General features: G+C 51.8%; 1 protein-coding gene across 3 annotated transcripts; it reads left to right on the top strand.

Annotated features, from left to right (window-relative positions):
* Nucleotides 1-1207: 1207 nt before the first annotated feature.
* Nucleotides 1208-25119, top strand: MGAT3 (beta-1,4-mannosyl-glycoprotein 4-beta-N-acetylglucosaminyltransferase). Of its 3 annotated transcripts, none has more exons than XM_065677793.1 (2): nucleotides 1208-1438; nucleotides 18453-25119. In XM_065677793.1, the coding sequence occupies exon 2, from the start codon at nucleotides 18454-18456 to the stop codon at nucleotides 19960-19962; it is 1509 nt and encodes a 502-aa protein (XP_065533865.1). In that variant the 5' UTR covers nucleotides 1208-1438; nucleotide 18453; the 3' UTR covers nucleotides 19963-25119. The 3 variants fall into 3 exon arrangements, with proteins under 3 accessions (XP_065533865.1, XP_065533874.1, XP_065533884.1); XM_065677802.1 differs by lacking the exon at nucleotides 1208-1438 and adding an exon at nucleotides 6585-6786; XM_065677812.1 differs by lacking the exon at nucleotides 1208-1438 and adding an exon at nucleotides 6851-6984.
* The last annotated feature ends 1140 nt before the right edge of the window (nucleotides 25120-26259 follow it).

Here is a 26259-nt window from a genome sequence, read left to right as displayed (position 1 = left end):
AAAATGACCTTCCTCGTATCGTGAGAACTTCACTTGCTGTCTCGTTGTCTTCCTCCTCTGTCCTCATTCCTTTCCCTCAGTACTTCCGCAATACTCCTGAGGCACTTCTGAATCCAGCTGACCTCTGGCTGTCTTTAGCCCTCCTTCTAGCTGAGTATGCAGTGGGGAAAATTCCCCTTCACTTACGCTCTTTGTTTGAGCTCCGGCATGGTCTCCATTTTGGCCTTAAACCTCAGAATGAGGCCAGCCCTTTCCCAAGGAAGCCCTCTCTGGTGCCAGCTAGGTAAGATGAGAATAGGCAGAAGGTCCGTCCGCAGGGCAGGTTCTTGTGCATCCCCTTTGGATTGCTGCAAGTGCTGCCCAGGAGAACAGAGCTGCTTCTCCCCAGCAAGCTGCCCAGCTCGCCCATCTGATAAATGGCAGGTTGCAGGGGCGTTGGCACCGGTGCGTTCGTGTCAGCGCGCTGCTCTGCTAAATTCCCATCAAAACACAAGGAAGGGTGTACTCTGGTTCTGCATCCTTTTGACTTCCCGTTAGCTGTTGGCCGCAAGGGCTGAGGTCTCGTGCTTGCATTTCATCATGTTTGTAGAGGTACCGTTCGGCCTGGGGGGGTTGTTTTGGGTTGGCTTGGCTTTAGCTTTCCTTTCCAAAGATGGGCCTGATGGGGAAGAAGGCAGGGAAAAGTTGAATAGAGAAAAGGCAGCTTTTGCGGCTGGGGCGCGGGATCGGGAGCCAGCAGACGCAGGTTCTATTTCTGGCACCGCAGCAAAACTTCCTGGATGTCGCTGGGCAAGGCAGCTCGCACATCCCCACCTCGCCTTGAGCCTCCCTCCAGCCAGACCACGAGCGCTCCTGACCTCCCCCGCCCGCCGTGCCACGGGGAGGGATGCTACGGCCGCGCCGGGGCTGCGAGGCGGCCCCGCGGCGCTGCCTCGACCCCGCAGCATCCTTGGGGGTCACCGCCTGGCCCGGCACTCGCTGCCGCAGCCCACTCAATAAAGCACCCTCGGCCTCGCCACGGGCCGCCGCGGCCCCGCCGCCACAAGGCGCTCCTTTGTGCGGGGAGGCGGGGGGCGACCGGGCCGTGCTCCGGGGGGCCGTGCGGCGGCGGCCCCGGGGGGGCGGGCGGGCGCGCCGGGGGAGGAGACTGGCGGGGAGGGCGGCACAAAAGGGGCTGCTGCAGCCCTGCCCGCCGCTGCCGGCGGGGCTCGGCTCCGCATCGCATCCTTTCCCGCGGCTGGGAGGAGGTGCCGGGCCGCTCCGCTCCGCGGCGGAGGAGGAGGAGGAAAGCGAAGGAAGGCGGCGGGGGGCTGCGGGCTTGCCTCGCCTCGCCGCGGCCGGCGCCGAGCCATGCCGGGGGGCGGCGGGCGGGCCGGGGGCGAGCGGCAGCCTCGCCCCGCCGGGGGCCCGGCGGGCACCGACGCTGAGCCGGCCGGGGGTGAGTGAGTGAGTGAGCGGGCGGGCGGGCGGTAGGGCGGCGGGGGGCAGCGCACGCCCGCCCTCCCCGGTGGAGCCGCCCCGGGGCTGCGGGCAGCAGCGGCGGGACCCCCCTTTTCCCCGGTCCGTCCCCCACCCTCTGCTGCCGCCACCTGCAAGTTGTGCCTCGGCCCGGGGGTGCGGCGTCATCCCCTGCGGGCGCTGCCGGGGAGGCTTCCCCGGAGAGCCCCCACCTCCCGCTGCTTATTTATTTATATTAGTGTTATTTTTTATTCTCTTCCCCGCACGCCTCCCCCCCCCCCCCCCCCATAATCCCGGCATCCCCTGCTAGGGAGCATCGGCGGTGGGGAGGGAGGCGGGAGGCGATGCTGCCAGCCCCCTGCCCGCAGCCGCGGGCTCGCCGGGGATGGAGGCACCCTCTGGCCGGGGCACTGCAGCGAAGGCCCATCTGCTGCCCATGCTCGGCTTGCGAGGAGGGCACGGGCTGGGGATGCGTGCCAAGCCTGCAGCAAGGGAGAAGGAGTAACAGGAGTGTGTGCGTAGGAGGGCAAACATACATACAAATACATGTGTATGATCAGCATCAAACGTCCCCTCTCCCCCTGATGCCTCTGTGTGTCACATTGCTACAGTTCCCCCGTTGGGGGCTGGCGGCAAAGGGACGTGGGTACCCAAGTTCTTTCCTCCACTCGTGCCAGGGGTTTCAGGTCGTTTGCGGGCTGAAAATAGGTGTATGTCCTGCTGGAGCGGCACAGGCTGCCGTAGCTCTGTCCTTGTGAGTTTTGCTCTCTGGGTGAGCGTGACAAGGGTGATGGGGAGCACGGCATCTGCTGCAGCTCTAGACTTCTTCAGCGAGGGAGGGAGTGCGGCGCGGGATGGAGAGCACCTTAGCCCGTGATTTTCCTCTGGGGATTTCCACAGGCTGCTTTTCTGTGAGCCATGCCTGGGTTGTTCTGAGAGCCCCTCTTGTTTCCCAGAGCCAAAGCTGGGGTCTCACGCTCTCCCTCCCACCCTAGGGCAGAGCCTGGGTCAGGAGAGAGCCTGCCCTGTCTCCAGCACACAGCGTGGGTGCTGAGCACCTCCCTTCCCGGAGAATGGCCCTCCAGTTAACTCCAAATCCCTCCCCTTGAGTGGGAAGTTCAAGCCCGTGAAAACACTCGGTGGCACCACTGGTAACAAGTACAACTTGAGTCGCTAGGAACCCCCAGCAAGCTGAATTTCAAATTCCCACCTACTCCTGCCCCTGTCTCCCTCACTCCGGCAGGGTGTGAGTCAGCAGGAACTTTTCACGTCCCTTCCCCAAAGGGTGGCTCTCGTGCTCTGTAGATCCCACCTGCAGGATGATGTTCGCGTTCAGCTGTGCCTTTGGAAGAAGCACTTTAGAATCCCCGTTGCCCAAACCTGCTTGCTGCCAGCTCCTCAGGGAAGAGCTGAAATCAAGCAGGGTGTGCCGCTGCTTGACCCTCAGAGAGCAGAGAGACAGAGGGGAGGGGAAACCAGCGGGTTCCCTCTCCTCCAGCACACCTCCAGTTTCCACAGCCCCCCTAAACACAGCTGTAGCACCTGTGTAGTGCTGGGAATGTGTCCTCCCAGCTGGGGTGGGCAGAGAGTAGCCCTTTGAGCTATTCCTGGGGAGCCTCCAGCCTCCCTGAAGCATTATAAAGCAAGCTTTGAATGAAAGCTATTGCGAACTGCAGAAGAGGAGTGAAGCTGTGACTCTGCCACTGCAGGTCATAAAAGTCCCTCGAAGATTTATAGCTAGTCTACACCCTCAGGTGATTTTTGCAGTAGTGGCAAGAAATCCACTGTGAGGTATAATGTTCTCTGCCTGTGAGGACTCTCAGTGATACCTGCATAGCTTGTTTATTAATGCTCTGGATATAGCAATTATATCCTTTGGAGAGGGGAGGGATTCTGGCTACCTGCAGGCAAGTTTTCTTGCCCTGTGTCCGGTGTGGAGGCCTAGCTGTTGCTTTTTGTGGTGGCACACCTTTGGTTCTGGGTGCTGCTGAGATTCATCTCCATCGGAGGTGCCCAGAATGCGGGGAACTGTTTCCAAGCGGGGTTCAGGGGCTGAGCTGCTACCTGCCTCCCTCTCTCCCTACAAATGCTGGTAAGATTGGGAAAAGTTGCCTGCATGGCACACAGGGGTTGCCTTAGCAAGGAGGTCAAGAAGAGGAGGAGGTGGAATATAGCATGTGTACTTGCATGGATGTTAGCTTTAGGGGATGCTAACAACTGTAAACACTTACCTACAGTACTTGTGCCTGAGACCAGGATAGCTTGGTCTGGAGGGTTTCTGGAGCTGCTCTGTGGTCACAGAGCCTGCTTAACCCAGGCCAGGCACATGGCAGTGTGCACAGATACACCTGGTTTGTTTGCCTGGGGACTGTACCTGTGAAGTTTGTGTGCTCATGCAATTCCCATATACCTTGTTTGCTTTCCGCCTCCTTCTCCCACGTGCAACTGGTTAAGTACGGTGTGACTGTGGCCTGCCAGGTTGATGTACATGCTCCTTGCATGTCTTCAAGGAAGCTTGTGTGCCAAACATGGGTGGGTGTTTGCTGGGTGCGTGTAGCAACACACTTGGGTCCTGCTGGGTACAATTACCACGGAATGTGTGCACTTTTGTAGTATTTATGCCTACAAGCAGTCATGGATACAGCCGTGGTTCAGGACAGTATGTGTAGATGTTATTGTGTATGTGCAGTCTGTGAAGGACGCCTTAGGAAAGACAAGTTTCTCAGTGCCTCCCTTGCTTTGACCTGTCAGCGAGCAGAGAGAAACTCAGTCTTGTGGCAGGCTTCGTAGCTGAGTTTTCGGCTTGCTGTGTCTGAGCTTCCTCTTAGCTTGAGAACAGCATCTTTAAGGTGCACCTGCTATCACAAATTGACATGTTTCCCTGGCCCCTGCATTGGATCGTAAATGTGGAGGGAGGAAGCAAGGGAATTTCGTAATGGATAGATGGAGCAAGCTGGGCCAGCATTCATTCCTAAAGGCTGCCTAGGTTTTAGGTGGGGTTCATTGCTCTAAAATGAGCCCTTTGTACATTGTTGGAATCTGTGACCCAATCAGTGGGATGTAGCTGGAGGAGGTGGTGCTAACGAAGGCTGGTACTGCTGACAATTGCTCTGGCAGAGACGAAGGCGGAGGGGGTACTGACTGGCACAAGAGCAGTCTTCACATCTTTAGGTCAGTGTAAGGTGCCTCAAAGGGCTGGTTCATGCTATCAGCCCTGACAGGAGAAGTGAAGTGTGGCTACTTTTCCCTACCTGCATTTCCCTACAGTCGCTGTCACCCATTATTTCTGCAACAAAAGGTCAGGCTGCAGTGCTTTCTTCCTGACGACAGGATGGCATCTTGTGGTACTACAACAAAGTGTTACAGTGGGATGTGAAATCTGGGGAAGGTAGGCACATGGGGCAGTGCAATACAAGGGGACATCTGAGGAATGTCCCTTATTCTCCATCGTGATTGTTCTTGGAAAGGTAGTGACATATCTGTGGTGCACACATGGACTGTGCTGTCAGGTCAGTGCTGCAGGCTGGCCTTGAGGAGCCTTGGCAAAGAGGTCAGAAAAGGGGGCAAGCCTGGGACTGTGGGCAGCGCTGGGTCAGGTTGGGGTGCTTTGGTAGAGTTAGGTGACTGTGTTGCTGGGGCTGGGCTGTGCAGCAGTATCAGTGCTGTATGGAGTGCCAGGACCAGATAGGTTGTCCCAGGAGCCAGGGCAGAGGTGCAGTCCTGGACCTGCTGAGTTTCCCCTTCTCTTGGAGGAGGTGGGAAGAGGTGCTGCGTACTGGATCAGCGATGTAGGGTACACAAGAGCACTCCATACTGCATGCCTGTGGAATGGACTCTGGCTGCAGCTCTTGGGAAGGCAGAAACAGGATTTTTTTACCTTCCTTTCCTGACTTCTTTGTGCTCCCTGCAGTGCAAACCCTTTATTTCCCTCAAGCTCCTCCTGAAGCACAACAGGTACCTCCTGTTCTTCAAACCTCTGAACACCTGGAACACGGTGGGTGCATTTTTATGCTCAGAAACTTGCCTGGTAAACCTGATAGGTGAAAGGGAGTGCAGCACTGCACTCTTGAGCTTTTATCAGGAAGGCTGAGGGAAGAAGCAGCATAAAGGGAACTGTATGCCTTACAAAAAGAAAGGGCTTATTCTCAGGGTTTAGGAAGTGATTATTCTCTGCTTTAAAATAGCAAAAATTAACTGAGCTGCTCACTGTGGGGGCCTTGGCCTTTCATACCAAGATTACACAGACCACCCCCCCCCACCCCAAATTTTGAATAGGCAGCTTGATGGGCTTGGTTAACATTCCCAGTTTTCACAGCTAAGGGAGTGCCCAGGCCTGTGTCTAGATAGGCTTTTTAATGTTTTCTTTTGGGACTTTTCTTTTCCTAAAAATCGGGCATGCCTGTTGGGTATGACCAAACAGAACTCTGCCAGCATGCGTTTTCAGCCTGTAATGCGTAAGCATGCAAGCAGCAGGAGAGGTGGATGCGGCCGTCCAGAGACGGGCAGTGAGGGCAACTCCTCTTCCTGAGGATCATCCATGTCTTGCATTTTATGACAAGTTTTCTCCCTGAGGGCCTCAAAGCAACCCATTAAGCTTCTTTTAGTTAAGCAAGCCGCTTACCTGGAGTAGAGGAAGTCTCTCCCATTTCCCATCCAGGGAAACTGAGGCACGGAGCAAGGCTGCGACATCCCCATTGGCACAACCAGGGGCTCAGCAGGAGAGCAGTGACTGAAACGCACTGCTTCCTGTGCTTGCTCTGTTGCCAGCGTCTCAGAAATCCCAGAGAACAGCCGGGTGCGGTGCTGAGCCAGGGGTTATCAATAACTTTCTGGTCGCTGCTTGGATCCTGCTATCCTTTTCACTGCAGATATCGCCTCCTTCTTGGTCTGCTGCCTAATCTATAATCCCAGGTCCCTTGCTGCCTTTCCCTTGGAGTGCTTTTTTCCCATTCGGTGTGTAAATCCTTACAGGTGGGGCCAGGGTTAGCGAGCAGAATCAAACTCTGTCATCTCTTTAAGGCTGTGGGGTAATTTTTATCTTGGAATATTGCTGATTGTGTCTTGCATGATACCAAAGCTGCAGCGAGCAGATTTGAAGCATACTGAAAGACTAATGCAAATTAGACCTGCTGCATAACGGCTTCAGCAACTGTGAAACCTATGATCTAAAAGCGGGTATCTGCTACGCTGACTTTATTGGTGTTAGGATCCCCTGTTTCAGCATGCAGATCCTGGAACTGAACAGAAAGCAAGAGAGACAGCATGGCAAAGAGACATGAAAGGGAGTCTCTCTCCTGGATGCTGAGCCCTTTAAGAAAGAAGGGGAAGGTAAGCTAGAGCCCTGAGGTTTTAAGCTGGTTGTGCTGAGGTTGAAGAGAAGGCTATGGTAGCGCTTTCAATTCCTCCTTCCTCTGGCAAAAATGCTTCTAGCTGGGCAGCAGGGAAAAAGAGGAGGACAGAGGCCTGTGCAGACTGAGCGTGTTGGGCACATGGACAGATCTCAGAGGCTGCAGGAGCTGGGTAAAGGTAGGGCTTTGGAAGAAGGGTTTGCCTGCATAGGGGCTGAGAGTGGATGGTGCTTGCTGTGCGTGGGGAAGTCCTGTTTTCATGGAGCTTGTAGTGCAAGGGCTGGCTCTGAGGCAGAGCAAAGGGCAGAGTAAATCAGGAGAGCGGTGCCCTGGAGTGATCAGTGTGAGCTGCACTCTGTTGCTTAATGACCCCATTGCCGAGGGAAACCTCTGTGGCCCTGATACTCAGGGAGGCAATATCTCCCAAAGGCAAAGGAGTGGGTCAGCAAAGCAGACTGTGATTCTTTCTGCTTTCAGCCCAGCCTTCTATGTATGTTATTGTGCTAGCAAAGCTGTTCCTTTTTTCCTGCCTCCGTAGTAGTTCAGTTCCCTTTTCTCCTTCCCACCTGCCCTGGCAGTCCTGTCCTCCCTGTCTCACTGTGCCAGTGCTGTCCGGCTGCCACTCTCACCAAGTAACCATGATCAATAGAGGCGAGATGCACCAAGCAGCCTCACTTGAAAGGGATGTGATTTGTTGCTTTTTCTCTTGGGGCCATATGAGGTCCCTGGGGAAGAGGTGGGTTGAAGGAATTGCTATTTCCCCATCAGTCCCATGTCCCCAGATGCCTCCTGTCGTGCTGTTGTTTGGTGCAGCCAGCCTGTTAGTAAGTGGCCATTGTGCTTTCAGATATGTGCTATTGGCACAGAGCCTCTGTGGCCTTGAAATCCCTGTGTAGCAGCAACTTCTAGAGCAAGGGTTGACCACACCTGCATTCAGCCTGGCCAAGGGAATGACGGGATTGCTTTTGCATAATTTAGAAGTCTCTTGAATTATTTATAGTGCAGTTGTGCTCTGGAACAGAGTCTTCTCGCTTCTCGTGCGTGTTGGGGGAAGAGGGGGAAGGGGTGTTTGTCAGCCATCCAGAGTCTACCACTTAGTGATGAGGAAGTGCTGTAGGTTTCCTTTCTGCCCATGTTTGTTCATGTATGCCTCTGTGCAGCCGAATTGCCCTGAAAATCCAGTTCTGGTTTCCACATCACTTAGGAGTGCGTGTGTTTGTGCAGAGCATCTCCATGACTTGGGGCTGTGTGAGAGGTTCCTGAGTTCAGAGCCATGTCTTTGCAGTAGAGAGATGGTGTCAAGCTGGAGACAGTGGGATTTGGTCCCTTGACTCAGTTACAGTGCTGCGGGTCTGGGGCAGGGATCACTGGGACTGTTCTCTAAAATATTTATGTTTGAGAGCGTATTTTTTTCTTTCTGAGGTCCACCTTGTCCTCCCAAAGTGTTTTTTAGCTTTGGCACAACACGGTCCATTGGACCTTACAAGAGCTCATCAGGACCTGAAGACGTGAAAGATCAGGTGGTTGGGCAGCAAACTGCGCAGCTGAAATTCCCATCACTTCTCAGTGACTGAACCCTGAACAGCAGCCAGCTGAGGGCAGAGGGAGGCTGGGGCAGGTTTTATAGAGGCTCTCGCAGCAGAGTTGCACCATGAAGATGAGCTGGGCAGGCTGGGCACCCACCCCAGCTAGGTATCAGCATCATGCCTCTTGGTTCTCTGCCTCACTGTGGCAGGTTGCTGTACTGTGCAGATGGGCTGTCCCGCTCCTGCCGTGCTTGTCCTGGTGACTTCAACATGACCGTGGCTCCCCCTCTGCGTTGCGCATCCTTCTTGCCCACCATCAGTTTTCACGGTGTGCTCATACATTGGTGTTCTCTTCTCCTTCCTTCTTGACCTGGCTGTGGCAGCTTCTCAAAAACTGAATTCAATATAAATGTTTGTGTTGCTGAAGACCTGAAAGGGGAGGGAAAGGGCTGAGGGTGGAAAAGGAAAAGAGCTTGGCCCGTAATCAAGTGATGGTGGCAGTGAACTGCTCTGCCTACTGCACTGTTGAGCAGAAATGCTTCACTGATTTTTATCTGTATGGTGTCAGTTTGTGGCTCTTTCATTTGGGGATGAGTTAGCCAGCCAATGACCAGATGTGCCATGGACAAGCCGTGCTGCCCCACCTGGCCCTGGCATGGTTTTCAGGTTCTTCAGCCTGAAACAAAACCTATTCTTTCATTGAATGGCTTTACCTCACCGGGGATGTTGGCAACTGGCTAAATGCAAAATTTCTCCCCATCCTTCTCAGGAAATAAAACCATGTAAGGGAAGAATGGGAATGCAAATTGTCCCCAGAACGTGTGTGATGTCCAGAATGGCATTTTGTTTCATTGAAGACTAGTTCTCTCCCTCTTTCCCCATAGACCTGGTCCCAGATCATTCCACTTGGTGTAATCTGGCGATCAGGGTAGTGCTTTGCTTAGTGAAAGGGAATGTTTGTACAGAGGAAGTAAACATATTGTTGAGACCCAGGCCTACTGCAATGCCTGTAAACAAGATCCAGCCATCTGTGGGAGGCAGGAGAGAGATTTATGTGACCCTGAGTGAAGTGCATTAGGAGGCTTTTGATTTCATTCTGGGAAACTGCCCCTTTCCGTGGTACCATATGCCTGTTACTGGCATAGAGCTGTTACTGAAGTTTGATTCGTGTGGATTTAATCCGAGGGGCTGTGATGCTGCAGTCAGAAGGATAACATAAGCAGGCGGTTGTCTCTGCAAGCCAGAGCCTGAGGTGCTCTGCAGAGCCCCCGAGCCTGTGCCCTTTGTCCACCCCGGAGGTGGGAGTCTGGGCCGATTTACTCCTGCCTTGGGGTGAGGCATTAAAGAGCTCTCTGCCTATCAGCACTTTCTTTCCGAAAATAATAGCAAAGTGAAGTGGCAGCGGGGGAGCCGGGCGGCACTGTGTTGAGGTCTTGCTTAAGTCTTGAAAGAGGAAATGAAGAACAAAGGCAGAAGAGACAAATAAATAAGGGTCTGTTCTCGATCCAAGGAAAATCCCCATGGGTTCGTGTAACATTCTCGGGAAGACACGACACTCCCAGGGCTGGAGTTAGGTTTTGGAAATAAAAGGGCAGGGGGACGAGGCAAGAGAATGGGGAGTGTGGAGGGAGCTGGGGATGGGAAGGAGGGAGAGACACCCTGGAGAAACCTCTCGGCATGGAGTCAGGTTTCTCTGGCTGTTCCCGGTGAAGAGGGGTTAATGCTCTTTGCATGGGATTGGCTGGTCACCAGACATTCAGGGAAGAGGGGGATCTGGGGGCTGCCAAGCAGGACCCCTGTGGCCTGAAAGGAGGGGAGGAGGGGAAGGAAGAGGCTGGGAATGCTCTTCCAAACAGTAATAGATCGGCTACTGTGGGAAAGTGAGCACACTGCCAAACCCCAAGTGGTTGGTGATGGATGGGGGAGGAAAGAGGGCGGGAATGGGTGGCCAGCTCTTCTCCATGGCTGCTAGGATCTCGCTGCTGTTCCATGGCCTCTCGTTATTTATTGTCTTCCTGGGGTTTAATTGCTCCCCTCCTCGATCCGTCTTGGAGAGCTTTTATCCCTGGGATGCACAAACAACTGCCACCCGCTTCAAAAATAGCTGGAAGCAACGTGGTTCCTGCCTGCCTGCGTGGGTCTCTGCACTCTACCCATCACCATGGCATCAAGTGTTTCTTGCCTCCTTCCTCCTTTAACTGCCTCCCCGCGGGCCCACCGGGCACCCGCCTCACCTTCCTCTGGGCTGTTCAACCCGCATCTCCCCGTTGCTTGGGCTGTTACATGCTCCTCAGGGACTCTCCTGCTTCCCTTTGCGCAGGGTTTATGTGCGTGTTGTGGCACGTGGCTGCCATGTGCTCCTCAGAGCCCAGGGTCCACGGGTGATTGTGGGCCAAAAGTAACGATGCTTGCAGCAGCAGAACATGTTTGTACAAGCACTTGCCTTATTCATGACATGTCCTGGCAGGCGCTTGTAATGTTTGTAGCAGTAGAAAGAACATATGTTAGAACATTAGAACATGTTTGGGCAAGCACTTGCCTTATCCGGAAAAACAGTTGCATATGATTGGTTGAAAAGGTGCCTGATCAGTAAAGCCATTGCCTGATGATGGCTGGGCAGAAAACGATAAAAGCCTGTAACCTCACTCTATAAACGCCTTTAGCTGCACCATAACTGCAGTCCGTGCCTCATACGCCGCAGGTGATCCTGACTTGGTGCTCCTCTGGGTGCTTTGCTCAGGATTTGCTTGGCAAACACGGACTGCCTGCCAGGATCAGCTTTGAAAGCAGTTACCTGCTGCTTCTTCCAGAGCCCTCCTTGAGATGTAATCCTTCCCTGATGCTGCTGGGAAGAGTTAGCTCATGGTATTTGAACGGGGGCCTCACCGGAGGTTTGGTTAAATTAACAGTGCTTAAAAGAAGTCCTGTAGGTTTGAGTGTCTCGAGGATGTATCTACACGATAGCACGGTTTTGGTGAGACGTGAACTGGTGCAGTAATTCACAAAGTTCCTCCTGGTCAGCTGCTTGTTCCATGCCTAAGCATTTTCTTGAAGTTTATTTTTAACCTAGCTAGATCTGCTGCTGATTTGGCTTTAAAAGCAGACTTTAATGCAATTGACAACTTGGATTCACACAACTGACAGCTGAGGGGTGGCGAGTGAGGGGAGAACCTATGAAACAACAGCCTGTGTTACCACATGCCTCACTTGAGGTCTCTGAAAGCATGATTTTCTTTTGTCCTGTGACAAAACGGTTTTGTCCTGCCCTTCTCTGCTGGACACTGAGAATAGATGGGAATTCTTCCATACTTCTTTAGTTACCCCATGGCCTGTCTGAGGACATAAGTTGCTTTTTCATATAGTTTTTTTTGTCCCTTTTTCCTTTCCTATTCCTCATCTCATGGTGGAGCATTCCTTCCCTGTAAGATCCCAAAGTCAAGAAGCAGAAGAACTAACCAGCTCCGTTCGCACTGCCGTAACTGCTGCACTCTTGGAGCAGTGAGCAGCAGCAGTACTGTATTTGGCTGGGACCCTGCAGCCTTGGTGTATGTGTACTACAGAGTGCAATGAGCAATGCCGCAGCTCATCCTCTGATGTCCTGAGAGACCCAATCTTGGAGCCAAGTGGTGATGCAACCTCCAGGGCCATCACAGCAGTCTTCGTGGAACCAGATGTTTTGAGGAGGCAGTAAGCAGGGCTGAGGAAGAGACTTTCCAGGATATTAGGCGTAAGTGAAGGAGAGAAGAAGATAGGAGAGGTGCTGCTTCTATCCAGCAGGTTGGTGATAACAAAATTGAACGGTGGCTTCTGAGAGCATGTGAAGGATCGGAGTGTGTTGAGGCATTTCTGGAACCATGGAAATGTCTATACTGAGACTGGCTTTAGCTGGAGAGAGATTAGTTACAAGGGAGCGCAGTACAGCTGAAGGATACTGAGAAGAACTAGTGTTGGAACGAGATGATCTTAAGGTTCTTTCCAGCCCTAACTATTCTATGATTTGATAGGTTCCAGTGGAATTTTCTAGCTTGAAGTTTTCTTCAGCATCTTGTACCCTTGTGGTGTCCACATACTTGGATAAAATTAAATTGGTGTCTCATAGACCATGATTGGATTTTAGTAGAGCTTTCTAGTCTTCTCTGAGCAGATTTTCTTTTAAACTGGGGGCTGGAGGATTATATAATTATGCTGCTATTAGTATTATGGTAGTTACAGTAAGAACAATCTGTTCGAGTGGAGGGTTTTATAATGGACTCTGAAGGTGTTCAGATGCTGGTCTATTGGGCTGACTTCTGGAAGATCAATCTCAAGCCAGAATTCTGTTGACAAAGGCCGCTTTACCTCCAGGTCCTGTGTACTCTGTTCAGAGGGTTAAGAGCGGCTTTGTTCCAGGCTGTACAGTTGTCTCACTGGGGCTGGAGATGTGGCATCTGAAATAGCCAAGGCTCAGTTCACCAAAGAGCAGGACAAGACACTCGAGAGAACAGCTGAAGCAGTGGAAGCCCATGGGAAGTGTGGAGTCCAAAAGTACTGTGCTTCCAGGAACTGAAGAGGTGAGCAGCCACGGTACTTAAAAGGATGGAGGCTTCGTGTTGCATCTGACTTAGTTTCTGTATGCAGCAGATCTTAGCTACTGGCACGGAGCACGTGGGTTTCCCACAGGAACGCATAGTAGAAGACACCTGCTTTCTTTTTGACCACAGATGCTACTGATCTTTTGAGGCCTTGCAAGATCTTGCACACATCTGGAGGCTTGTGGTTGATGCGATGTACCTCCTGTGTCTGCCTTCTCTGGCAAGGGGGAAGGCAGTGCCTTTGTTTATCAGCTGTTTCCTCACCCTTCCCAGGCCAACCCCACCTTTAGGTGTCTCTTTTTTCCATCCACTTTTCTTCCTGCCTTGATGCCACCCATGAATACTGTGTGGATGGCACCTCTGGAAGTCAAATGCACCATGCGGCTGCTACTTTGGCACCGTGTTGAGAGTGGTTTGCCTTATATCTTTGCTGATCTCCCTGTTGAAAGGGGGGGAAGATGCTTAGGGCAGAGCCTTGTTCTCCCTTAGGCTGACCTGACTTGAAGAGTAACAGTGCTGGATGGTTCGCTCCAGCTGGTTGTGCTGGCAGCAAGTCAGTGTCGCTGCGTGGTCAGTTGCCTTGAAGCTGCAAAGGAAACGCATATCATGAGGTGATTGCTGTTTCGCATTTGTGCTGTGGGCAGCAGCTCTTGAGGGAGGTCATGGAAGAATGTTGCATTCTGTCCTTGAAACTTGAGGCTGATGCGGGCCTGCTTGCATTCAAACCACCTTGTGCTGTGACTGGCGTCCTCCTAGCTTGCAATCCCTGGAAAGGCCACAGCATCCTTCACCGGAGAGAAACGCTGAGGCGTAGCAACCCTCTGGTACATCCTGCTTCTCTCCGCTTTCCCTGCTGTCCACCTTTGTAGGGTAATCTTCTCTTCCTGTCCTTAACAAAGCACAGCCCTGCTGCCCCTGAGCTAGTCTATAGGGTTTCAGTTGTAGACAAATAGTGGGGTTTATAGTTTCTCCTTACTTCTGTAGGTGTTTGCAGGACAAAAGTAACTTGAGATTATAGTGTTCTGAGGTACTGTGATGATGGCAGGTGCGCCTCGTACTTCAGAAGCACGGAGCCTGTTCCTTTGTCTCTAGCTGGAGCAGAGAGTTTGGCCCTCAGGGTGGAGTGGGGGACGGAAGTCATTGCTGGGTTTTAATCGGCCATGTGAAAGCAATTCTAATGTGAATCGTTGCTTTGTGTTTAAGTGTCTGAGCGATGGGCAAATATGGTACTCCATGGGTGTCATGGGATAACTTTAGGCACAGGAGACGAGCATCTCCTGTATCAGGGTTAAAAAGAAGCTTCTGCTCTGACTTGTCCTCCACAGCAGCTCTTCTCCTGTAACCACAGGAGAGGTCTAGCGGGTCTCTGAGTCCCGTGCTCTGATGAGGTGGAGTGTGGGGTAGCATGCGTGCAGTGGCCCGTCGCATGGCCTCTTGCCAGCGTCCTCCAGAAGAGAACATTAGGGCCGGTGAACTGCCGGCTCTTAGTGGTGCATATCTTTCTCCCTGGCTCCTTGAAAAATCAGGATATGATTTCAGGATCAACCGGTCACTTGATATAATGGCAAAGTAAAACGGTAAGAGGTGCCTGGGGATAACTCATGTGCATACCACTCCTAGCTTCCCTCCTTCTCTGAAAGCCCTTCCCCTGCATGGTAGAGACGTAACTTCAAGCAAGAAAATATCAAAGGGATCCCTTACAAAAAGAAGCTTTCGGCTTGTCTTGCTGAGACCGAATGTTGCTGAAGCAGTTTATAACTGTGTTCCCTAAAGAGCCTTGTCTTAATGGAGCTGACTGTGCATACTCCTCCTGGCTTTTTCTTCTGCTTGAACATTAAAGCTGCTCTTGCTGTTGTTTTTAACCTGACAGCAACTTGATCACTTTCTCTGAGATCAAGTTGATTTTTCCCCCCCCCAAAAAAAATTGTCAGAAAGGAAGTATGTCTTATTGCTGTTTTCTATGTTCCTGGTAATGGATGGCTGCTTTGTGACATAGCAGCTGGGCTCTTTGATGACAAGCTAAGATGTCTTCCGGACTGGTACCTCCTGTCTGATTTCCACCATACAAAACGTTCTGGATGGGGATGGTGGGCAGAAACATCTTCCTCCCCTGCTGGCCTTTGTAGCTACCACTCAAAGACACCTCTTTCACTGCAGCGCTGACCAGAGGATATGGGAAGGCAGATGTGACCGATGGTTTTTAGCGCTTCAGCCCATCCAGGGGTGCATGTCTACTCTCCACTCCCTGGCAGAGGAATCCCTGGCGTGTGAGAATGGAGGTGGTTCCCAGGGAAGGGGTTTCGAAGAGGACAAAGCTTGTTTCTTTGCTTCCCTCCTTTACAGGAGGGGATAGGAAATGAGTTTATGTTCCTACTCCCTAACAAAGACAACTGAGCAGGGAAAATTGCCTCCTGGGACATGTCAGCAGCAAAACAGCCGAGGGTACTGCGGGGCCAGCTTGCTTTGGCAGAGCTGCAGTGGAGGGCTGTGCACATCGGCAATAACAGGGAGGCAATGCAGCTGTGCACGGCTGAGTTTTGCCAATGGATGAAGAGCTGCAGAGCCGTGTGTGCTGAGCCTGACAGATATTGATGTATGCAAATGTCAAGTGAGGAAAATAGGCTTTACTTCCTAAAGCCACGTGTCCTGCTATGTTGACATGGCACACCACATCCCAGAAAGTGAAGTGGGTTTGAATGTCAGGAGTTAAGACCTTTTGTCTGGGAATTTACCGTGGCATGCGGAGCACCACGGCCGTCTGGGAAGAAGATGGAGATGTGCGTTGTGTGGCTCCTTCAGCACCTGCCCTCTGGGCTGAGCTGGCCAAGAGGAAGCTGGCTGCCCTGATTTGTGTGTCCTGCAGGAACTGGAGTGAAACCAGCAGTACCTGGCAGCCATTGGGGTGGCCTTATTGGAGCAGACCAGCCGTTTGTCTTGCCTGGGTTTTAGCATCTGAGAGAGCAGCCTGTGTCTGGATGCGATGCCTTGGAGAAAGAGCAGGATGCCTGACTGGGGAAAGCTGTACTAATTTACCAGCAAGGGACGCTTCCTCCTGACAACCAGTTGCTGCTAATTTAGTGTTTTCAGCTTCCTTGTGCCCTTCACTTCCCCGTACTTCAAGGCACAGCAAAAACTGGTGACATGGCCAGGAAAAGGCACTGGATAATCCTCTACCTTGCAAGTGATCTCACTGCTCCAGCAAGACATTAATAGAGCCTTAAGGAAAAAAGAAATATAAATACCCTGGACACAAGAAGATGCTTTGGGGGTTTCTGCAGCTCCTTGTTTTGCCCCCATGAAGAAAGCTTGTCAGCAAGCCCCAAGATGGTCTTTTACGGCTTTGAACAGGAGAACATCAGCCCCTTTATGGCTGGGCCACCCCAAAGGTGGCCTTCCACCAGCTGGACCACAACCAGGTGTGTGCGGTCAGGCTGTGGAGCTACGGAGGTGGGTGCAGAAAGTGAGGACCTGCCTTGGCGCCCCTGAGGAGAGCCACTGTATCCCTCTTCCCATCCTGCCTGACCAGATGTCCTCCTGGGAGCATGCAAAGCCAGGACCCTCTCCCTCTGCTGACCTGTGCCATGTCAAAGTATATAAAAAGCTGTAATAAACATTAACAAATAGGATCAAGCAATCTCTTTTTCTTATTTCTTTTTTGCCTCCCCTCCCATGCCAGTGCTGTAACTTTTCCACCAGCTTCAGGCTTGCAGTTCCCCCCTTCAGAGCTTGATGTGGGACTCCTCTCTCTGCCACCTGAGCATGGAGGACAGTGTTGGTGGATGGTGGTTCTCACTAAAAAGGTGACCACAAAGCATCCAGAAATGCTTTTCACTGAGCTGTAAGGTATAACCACGGTCAGCGCCTTTACCCAAGTCTTCATCGGAGCCATCTGTAAAGAGCCAGATATGTTTTCTGTTGGGCAGTTGCCATCTGTCTAAATGCTTTATGGCTTTTCACTTTAGTATTAAATTCCCTCCAAGTTAATCAGTAAACGCACTTTGCTGTATCCTACTTCATATCCTCTGAAGCAGTGGCAGCGGGCTGGGTTCTTCTTCCCTCTGCTCCTGCCTGGGGGCACATGTCAGCCGTGGGGCAGGGGAGCAGGACAGCCTCTGTGTGGGGCAGCTCCCCTGTGTCCCCAGGAGTGGGAACCACCTCCTGCAGAGGAGTTGCTGGCACTGCTGCACCGGATGGAGGGCTTGTAAGTGATGGCATGGGCCATGTGGTGCCTCTCGGGAACTTTGGCCCTGGAAGGGGGATGGTGGATGGCAGAGTTGCCACTGGGGGAGCCTGTTGTAGAGCGGGTACGGTGGTACGTGTGGTGTGTGCGGGGTTCAGAGAGGGTCTCTGCCTCTTTGCCTGCTGTTGCACAGAGGGTTTCATGCTCCAGGGAAGAGAGGACAGCCTCTGCGTTGCAAAGGGCTTTTGGTGACCTTGTTCTCCTGCCCACCTTTGCCCCAACCTTCCCCTGCCTAAAGAGCAGAGGGCAGGGCCTCTTCTTTTCCTCGGTGAAGCATTGAGTGAGCTTGCTTTTTTCTTCTTTCTTTCTCTTGTTTTTTTCTTTCCCTTTTTTCTAGACTGTAGTCTTCAATCACTTCTCTGCCTGACAACAGCTCTGCGCTCCCTGCCTGGGCTGGAGGAGGGGAGGAGGTGTAGGGAGAGGATGAAGGCAGTATTTCATGTCGTTCGGAGGGAAGGGTTCTGCGCTGCTGGTTTCCTGCTGGCCTGACATGGATCCGTTATGATGGCACTATATTACCAGTGGAGACAGCTAGGTGTTTGTTTTGGACACCTTGATCCAGATGAAAAAAAACGTCGGTGTCTGGTACCCAAAACAAAAAGCAATGGGCGACATTTGGGAATACATTGAACTTGAGAAGGATGGGAGAAGACTAAAAGTGACAAAATCTCATTTATTTTTGTTTCCTGTCCCCCACATGAACCTGGGTAGCATTTCCTAGGAACAAGTGTGGTTTTCAGGGCGTGTGTTGAGCAAACACTGAAATAATCTGGGGAGTGTAGGTGTTTTCCTGGTTCTGGCAGCCTGGCTGATGATCTCGGTCCTTTGAGACTTCAAGACATTTCAGATGTGTACCCTCTACTCTTTCTCACCCTTCCTGCTCTCTACTTTCTCTTCATCTTCCTCCAACACCCTGGTGATGCAGGGTCTGAGGAGGCCTGCTTTCCTTTTGTTTCCATCGATGAATAGGCACAAATCTGCCAAGTGCGGTGAGTTCACTAAATCATGAATTCCTGTTATTGTGGGTTTCCCATTTTTCTACCCTGTCACCAGTGCCTTTCTTGTCTTTGTGAGTTTATAAGACTGTGACTCCTCTAGGAGAGGTTCATCTTGGTGTAACCCAGCCGAGGCAAAAAGCCCACTGAAGATGGCAGGAGAGGGGGGAGTATTGTTGTATTCAAGTCTCAAAGATGCATGCTGAATTTAGACCAGCTTTCTGCCATCCCCAGCCTGTCTTTCTACCAGTGGTAAGCTTTTTGCACCTCAGTAACTACTGAATGTGACTTTCCTTTTCGTGGCTTTTCCACAGGATGAAGATGAGACGCCATAAGCTCTTTCTGACTCTCTGCATGGCTGGTCTCTGCCTCATCTCCTTCTTGCACTTCCTCAAGGCCCTTTCCTATGTCACCTTCCCCCGGGAGCTGGCTTCGCTTAGTCCCAACCTTGTCTCCAGCTTCTTCTGGAACAATGCCCCCGTCACACCTCAGGTCAGCCCTGAGCCGGGGGGCGCAGAGTTCCTCCGCACACCCTTGTACTCGCACTCCCCCTTGCTCCAGCCCCTGCCACCCAGCAGAGCCAGCGAAGAGCTGCACAGAGCCGAGTTTGTACTGCCAGAAGACACGACAGAGTATTTCGTCCGTACCAAAGCCGGTGGCATTTGCTTTAAACCAGGCACCAAGGTGCTGGAGAAGCCACCCGTGGGAGGGCGGCTGGAGGAGCGAGCGGATGGCGTGTCATCGGGGCGGCCAGCTCGCAAGCCGCTGAGCGCCAGTGGGACCAAGCGGCGCAAGTGGGTAGAGTGCGTGTGCCTGCCTGGCTGGCACGGCCCCAGCTGCGGGGTCCCCACCGTGGTCCAGTACTCCAACCTGCCCACCAAGGACCGCCTTGTGCCGCGGGAGGTCCCCCGGCGCGTCATCAACGCTATCAACGTCAACCATGAGTTTGACCTGCTGGACGTCCGCTTCCACGAGCTGGGAGACGTGGTGGATGCCTTCGTGGTGTGCGAGTCGAACTTCACAGCCTACGGAGAGCCGCGGCCCCTCAAGTTCCGCGAGATGCTCCTCAACGGCTCCTTCGACTACATCCGCCACAAAGTGCTCTACGTCTTCCTGGACCACTTCCCGCCTGGAGGCCGCCAGGATGGCTGGATTGCCGACGATTACCTGCGCACCTTTCTCACCCGGGACGGCATCTCGCGCCTCCGCAACCTGCGCCCGGATGATGTCTTCATCATCGATGATGCCGACGAGATCCCAGCCCGTGATGGCGTGCTCTTCCTCAAGCTCTATGACGGCTGGACAGAGCCCTTCGCCTTCCACATGCGCAAGTCACTCTACGGCTTCTTCTGGAAGCAACCAGGCACCTTGGAGGTGGTCTCGGGCTGCACCATGGGGATGCTCCAGGCTGTCTATGCTACCGACGGGATCCGTCTGCGGCGCCGCGAGTACTACACCATGCCTGGCTTTCGGCAGTACGAGAACAGCACAGGACACATCCTGGTGCAGTGGTCACTGGGCAGCCCCCTCCACTTCGCTGGCTGGCACTGCTCCTGGTGTTTCACCCCAGAGGGGATCTACTTCAAACTGGTGTCGGCCCAGAACGGGGACTTCCCCCGCTGGGGTGACTACGAGGATAAACGAGACCTCAATTATATCCGGGAGCTGATCCGGACTGGTGGCTGGTTTGATGGTACTACGCAGGAGTACCCTCCTGCTGACCCCAAGGAGCAGATGTATGCTCCCAAGTACCTGCTCAAGAACTACCAGCGGTTCCGCTATTTGTTGGAGAACCCCTACCGAAAAGTGGAGGGTGCTGGGTGAGGGCACTGGGGCTCGTGTGGGAAATCGGAACTTCACAACAAAGGGAAAGAGTCGGGTGTTTTCATCTGTTCCTTTTTTTGTTTTCTTTGGTTCTGGGTGGGATGTGCCATTTCTCCTGGGTCTCTGCCCTCCCTCCCTTCCTTCTCTTCTTCCCTTCATCCCAGAGTGATTCCTGGGCACACACTTAAATGAAGGGAGGCATGGGCAGGTGGAGGAGAGATGGTGGGGACCTACTCTGGCATCTCCCGGACCTTTCCTGCTGGCTGGAGAGCCTCTCTGCAGCCAGCTGGTGGGTTTTCCTCAGCGGGAGGCTGGGAGGGTCCCATGGGGAGAGAGGGCAGCTGCTCCTGTCCACCCTTGTCCTTTGTGGATTGGAGCAAGCACAGATGCAAGCTTGAGCTATTCAGTGAGCATGTGAGTCAGCAGGCACAAACCGATGCGAGTGGTCACGTGTGCAGATGTGTGTCACAGGCATTTTTTGGATGAGTGAATGTGCAAAAGCATCTCCGTATGCGTTTATTTTTTTGTATACCTCCGTGTTCAAAGAGTATTTTGGAGAAGGGAAATCCTTTGCTTCCAAGGTGTTCTCCCCAAGATGCAGCCTCTTCCCACAGGCTCAATGCATCTGTCCTGGGCTCTATCTTGCGCCAGTGCTCTACCAATCCTGGAGCAGGCAGAGAGGAAGCAGAGGAAAAAAAGATGATTTTATTATTTTTTTTTAAATTATTACTATTTTTTTTCTTTTACTCCTTTTTCACCCCTGCCCCAACAACACTGCACTGGCTTGGCCCACAGGTGCTGAAGCATCTTCCCTGCAGTACGTGCTTCTACTGGGGCTGGGATAAGCTGCAGGGGAATTAATCAGACAGTGGGAGTGTATGTTTACAAGTGCATGGTTTCCTATGTGCATGAGTGCTAACATGCATGGTTTTGGTATGCGCGTGGGCATTCGTTAACCCATACTCAAAGGGAAGGGGACAGAGTTGGGCTTGGGTATGTGTGCTTTAAGAAAATGGGGGGATCTGGGAGCTGCAGTCTCCATCTTGGCATGGATGACTTTTTGGGGAATTCATAGCAGAGCAGTGCTAAAACACATGGGACTGTTGTGTGCCTCTTTGTCTGCCTCTGCAACCTTGTGGGCTGTGCCTGCTGCAGGGTTGGTGATTACATGTGTTGGCTGTTCCTTCTTGCTGTGGGGTAAAAGGGAGAGGAGAAGGGCAAAGCTCTGAGTCATCAATGGCTGCTGTGGGGAAACACAGAGCCTGCCAAGGCACAGGATCCATCTGTCTGCTGTTCAGGTGTGAGGGAGCTTATGGAGCCATGGGCAGACTCACCCTACGCCAAGAGACTGTTTTGGAACCATGTTACTATCCAGAGATCATGTGCAGCCCCAGTGTGCAGCCTGGGCCTTGCAGACAAGACCATGCAGAGGAGCGGGGATGTCTATCTAGTGTTTGACAGTGATGGATGGGTACAGTCAGGATCTGGCCTGTCATTGTATTGAATTGATTCAGCTCATTGAGCAGGCAGATCTATGTCTCCACCCTTACCACCCTTCCCTAGCAGATGGCTTGACAGGGTGCCCAGTGCCTGGGCTGTAGCAGGCAGAGGGTGACAAACAAGATGAACTTGCCCTATTAGCCTTGCAGTGGAAACACTAGCTCATGTTCCAAGCAGAGAAGTGAGGATCATAGGAGGAGGAGGAAAGTGTTGGCATAAGGAGGAGTGACCCTGAAATCAGGCCAGCTGTGCCGAAGCAGGAGGGTTTCCATTGCCATTAACTCACCCCATCTGGGCTCCACATTCCCGTGTTGTCCAGCCCATTCCCACCCGTGTGCCTAATTCCTGTCTTTGTATCTCTCTCTTTTTCCTGCCTATTCCCATCTTTAGAGCAGTGAAAAGCATCAACAAAAATAACTTGATTGCCAAATAAGACCAAGACTGGAGCAGAATGAAGATGAACATCTTTTTCTGATCAAACTGAGATGAAATGTATCTTAGCTCCTTCCACATCTCATGTGCTATAATGCCTGCTTAGGTGAAAAAGATCCTCTTTCTGTTGTTGTTCATGCTGTGTCTTTCCCACAGGTAGAAAAGCTTCTTTGGGAACTGAGTGGAGGGCAGCTTTGGAAGGCAGAATGCCCTTTCCCCAAAGGGAAGCTGTGGCCCTTCTAAGTCCAGATTTGTTGATGCAGCAGGAGGCAGTCTTTCAGAATCATGGGGTCCTTATGCTAAGCAGCTGTGTGGAGGTGTTTAGTGCAGAGAGATGATAGAGAAATGGGGACCGAGCTGCCAAAGGAAGAGCCTCCACTGAACGAGATGAGAGCGGCAGCACTGAGGCTGCAGCACAAGGGGAACGTGCTCTCCCTAGGGGCAGCCAGAAGAGAGCAGGTGTGTGTTAGCTCCCGGGATTCAGTAGCAGGAAAGTATGGAAGGAAGGAGCTGTTTCTCATTTTCACTCTTGCAAAAGAGCCTGAGGTCTACTCTCAGACCTTTGGCTTTACTTTATCTAAGTGACAACAACACAAGGCCAATGGCAGGCCTTGCTGACAACAAAAGACAAGGCAGTGCATGGGTGTTTTGGCAGCACCAGAGCCCCAAGAAGCAGGGGCTAAAGTGCATGTGTGCTGGGGCTGCACCTTGTTTTCTTCTGTAGTAGGAGCAGCCTCTTCTCTGATACCAGCCCTTCCCATTAATAGGCATCCTTGTGGATTTTTAGTGCACTGCACGTCACTGTTCTGTTGCTGAGGTATCTTGGGAGTTCCAGATGAGCCCAAGCCTGCAATATCTGCATCTCCTGTTCTTGAACTACAGCCCGTTGCCTTCTCTCGCCTCTCCTCCATTATTTGCTCCATCATTCTCCATCTTTTCCTCCGAACTGCTTCTCCCTTCTGCCCCCTTGGGCAGGAGAAGGTCCTGCTGGAATAGCAGTGCTGGGGCTCTTCTGCAGGGCTCTGGCCCTGTCCTCCTCCTGGACTTACTCTCTTCCTTATTCTTAGGAAATTAAATATAAAACAGACTTCTGTTGTGGTGGGAGGAAGGGGCTTTACAGTTGAAATGCATTATTTTTTGTTTCTCAAGAGTCATTTAAGCACTTTTTGATTTAAGGCCAAACCAGTCAATGTTTCTAATTTGTCTGGCTGACCCTGTGTTTATTATCCTTAGGGAGCTGGACTGCTTGTCATTAATACCTTCCTTCTTGTCCCTGGAGGGGACGGGTACTAGCAAGCTGACTTTTGCATGGTGATTTCCCAAGGTGGTGGTTTGCCCTCTGTCAAGCCTTGCCTGTACTGCTGTGCTGGCACATACGTAACCAGTGCTCAGGAGGTCAACCGCCCTCACAGACAACCTCCACAAGAGAGAACCCTTGTGGGGTGGTGAGAGCAGCAAAGAAGGCAGGTTTGTACTGGATCCTCATTTCCCAGTGCTGAACTCTTGAGGTGAGCATTGAGGCTCCTTGATTTTGCCTGAACCAGGTCCTCAGGTTTGAGAAAGGAAGGACTGGAAAACTCTGTCCTGCCCGTGCACTGGAACCACGATCAGACCACCAGAGCCCAATGTCTGTTGGCTGTTGCAGCCATGTGCAGGAAAGCCACGTGGCCACTGTCCCTTTGGCAGCAAAGCTGGCATGTGGAAGGAGGAAAAGCATCACCAGCCTTTCTCTGCAGCTCTCTTCAGCCTCTCTGATTTTTCTTCCCCAAAACCTTTCCACCTTCAAATTAACTGGTGCAAAGAAGGGCCAGGTAGTAGATGAAGCAGTGTGTGATACCCCCAAGCCTTGCTCTTTCTGTTTGCCCTCTCTGTTCTTGCCTTTCTTTGTGCTTCCCACCTAAAAAAGGGATTGTGTGCCTATGCATGGCTTTGGACCAGGGAAGTCATCTTCCTCTTTTGCCTGCAGTGAAGGAGAGGACATGGGCTTTGATGGACCTGTAGCAGGTGAGCTTGCTAAAGCAGAGGGAACAGGGCAGGTTGGCTGTCTTTGCCCCTCTGAAGGACTGGGGTAATGCCATACCCAAGTGACGGACAGAAAAGATGGAATGTTTTTGTGCCTGTGTGGTTGTTGTGAAGGAAAACACACTCACGTCCACTCTTGCTGTTGCTTTCTCTGATCCCCGATTCCTCCTGAGGTGTTTGCTGTCATGCAGCTCAGGCCAAGCTGCTCTTATGTCTCTGACAGGTAAACAAGGGTACCTTGTGGCTTCTGGGTATTGTACAAGTTGGGGTGGAGAGAGAGTGTCAGAGCAGAACGGGTATCTGTTCCCCTCTGCGCTCCTTGGTGCGTCCTTGTGGGATGGTAGTGTCTCTTCCCCTCCTGAATATCCCCCAGGCTCTGTCCCTGTCTCCCAGCTCCTGCCAGCAATCTCCGCGGCTGCTATGCCTCTGCACTGTGAAGATACCTGTCCAGGGTCACTCCTGGTCCTATTAGCGAACACTGGTGGTGAAGAGGGAAGGGATGGCTCATCCTGGCTTCACTGACCTCAAACCATGGCACAAAAGAAGGGAAGTGAATGGGAAAATGGATCCTGAATCCCTCCATTATTGTGTTCTCTCCACCCCTCCCAAAAAAATCATCACTCTGATTTCTAAGACGTTGGAAAAACTCGCTCTTATTATGGAAAGAGAGGGGGAGCTGGAGGTAAGGGGGTGGCAGGAGGGGCTCAGATCCAGCACCAAGAAAGGAGAGCTGTTTCTAATGCAATACACTGACATTTAAAGCTTTGGGGACTACAGATAATGGATTAAGAAGGGATGTGAAATACTCAGAGACTGAAAATTCAAACCACTGCTTTTTCCTTCCTGTGTGGATGATGATGAAGTTTCATCCCGGAGGTAGTCCAGCAGCACTTCTGAGCCTGTGGTCCACCTGGACCTACTGGTGGTGTTGCCCCTGGGGTGGCTCCAGAACACCCTGCTTCGGCAAAAGAATGCGTGGACTTGCCAAAAATAAAATCAAATAGAAAATAAGAGTGTCTGCAAAGCTCCTTTCCACTCTGTAATTTATAAACAGCAAGTAATAATGGACTTTTTGTAAGGATAAATCAAATGTACATTCTGAAATCATTTTCTCTGTAAATGGTTGGACTTCATTTCACCCTTAAAGGGATGCTTAAAAGGAGGAGATAATAATAAAAAATAAAAACTTTACAAAGTATGAAAGGAGACCACGTTTTTTTTGTGTGTGTGTGCATGTGTGTGGCAGCTTTTATTTCTGATCGTGTGGGCTGGAAAATGGGGTGAGGGAGGTTGCTTCCCACCTTGGCAGGACTCTGCTCCTGAGGAGGGAGGTTGTGAGCGGGAGCCTGGCTGGTTTGGGGAGTGATTCTTGGTTTTGTGGGTCCAGGTCAGACTTAATCTTCTGCGTAATGTGCAAGTATGAGCACATAAAGGCACATGAGTAGGAAATGATGGCTGCCAAGCGGCTCTCAGAAGAGCTAGTTAATGTGGGAATCAGCATCAACACTCGTGAAATGGTCCCTTGTGACCATTTTCCCTCCTTTGGATGCATCCACTTTTTCAAGTAAAGCTGTGGAAACCCTGGAGCCCCAAATTAAACCTCTCCACTGCAGAAACGTCTCTCTGGTGGCTGACTCTGGGCACGATGCACAAGAGAACGTGACCTTGTTTTACCTTATTTTTAAACCTGTCTAATGTAATTTTGGCTGTTCCCATTACTCAGTATCAAAGGCTGGTCCTGCTCTGAATCCTCAGAAGCATCTGGCCTCAGCAGTGCCTTTGGAAAGGGCCTTTCACAAGCTCCCGTGCCATTGACGGCTCTTTCACTTTTCACCTTTTCAATTGTCTTGTAGTTCAGGTTCATTCCTGGTCCCATTTAGAGATAGTGACTGTAAACATTATTAGGTTATTTCCTTACAGTCATTAGATCCAGCACATTCCCTCTTCTTTCTTGCTTCAACATCAGTCTGTTGTTTTCAATTCTCCTCTTGGGGAAGGGTCTCCATCAGGCTAGAGCCTTGCACTGTGCATTGCTTAACACCTTTCTGCTGCTTCTGTCTCTGGAACAAAGGGCCTGGAATAAACATGCTACCCAAAATTAGCAATTAAAATTTTCTATTAAGCATTTTTAATGCTCTTAGTGATCGCTGTATTTTTGTGCCCAAGTAGGGGATAATCTAAAAATAGATGATTGCCAGAATGCCTGAACTTCAAATTTTTCAAGAGAGGAAGAGAAGAATATAAGCTTAGGCCAATGATAATTCAGCGAGACAGTTTAAGAAATGAGAGTTGACTAGGTTAGAAGGTTCTCCCATGTTACTTATCTTGCCTCCAACACAAAAT

The sequence above is a fragment of the Lathamus discolor genome, chromosome 1 (genome assembly GCF_037157495.1).
Source record: "Lathamus discolor isolate bLatDis1 chromosome 1, bLatDis1.hap1, whole genome shotgun sequence".
Lineage (NCBI taxonomy): Eukaryota > Metazoa > Chordata > Aves > Psittaciformes > Psittacidae > Lathamus > Lathamus discolor.
The sequence above is the reverse complement of the archived record's forward strand: the minus strand, read 5'-3'. Positions and strand labels throughout refer to the sequence as shown.

Bases quoted from the DNA above. Each gene is read 5' to 3' on its own strand.
- MGAT3 (XM_065677793.1), top strand. From the start codon at position 18,454: ATGAAGATGAGACGCCATAAGCTCTTTCTGACTCTCTGCATGGCTGGT.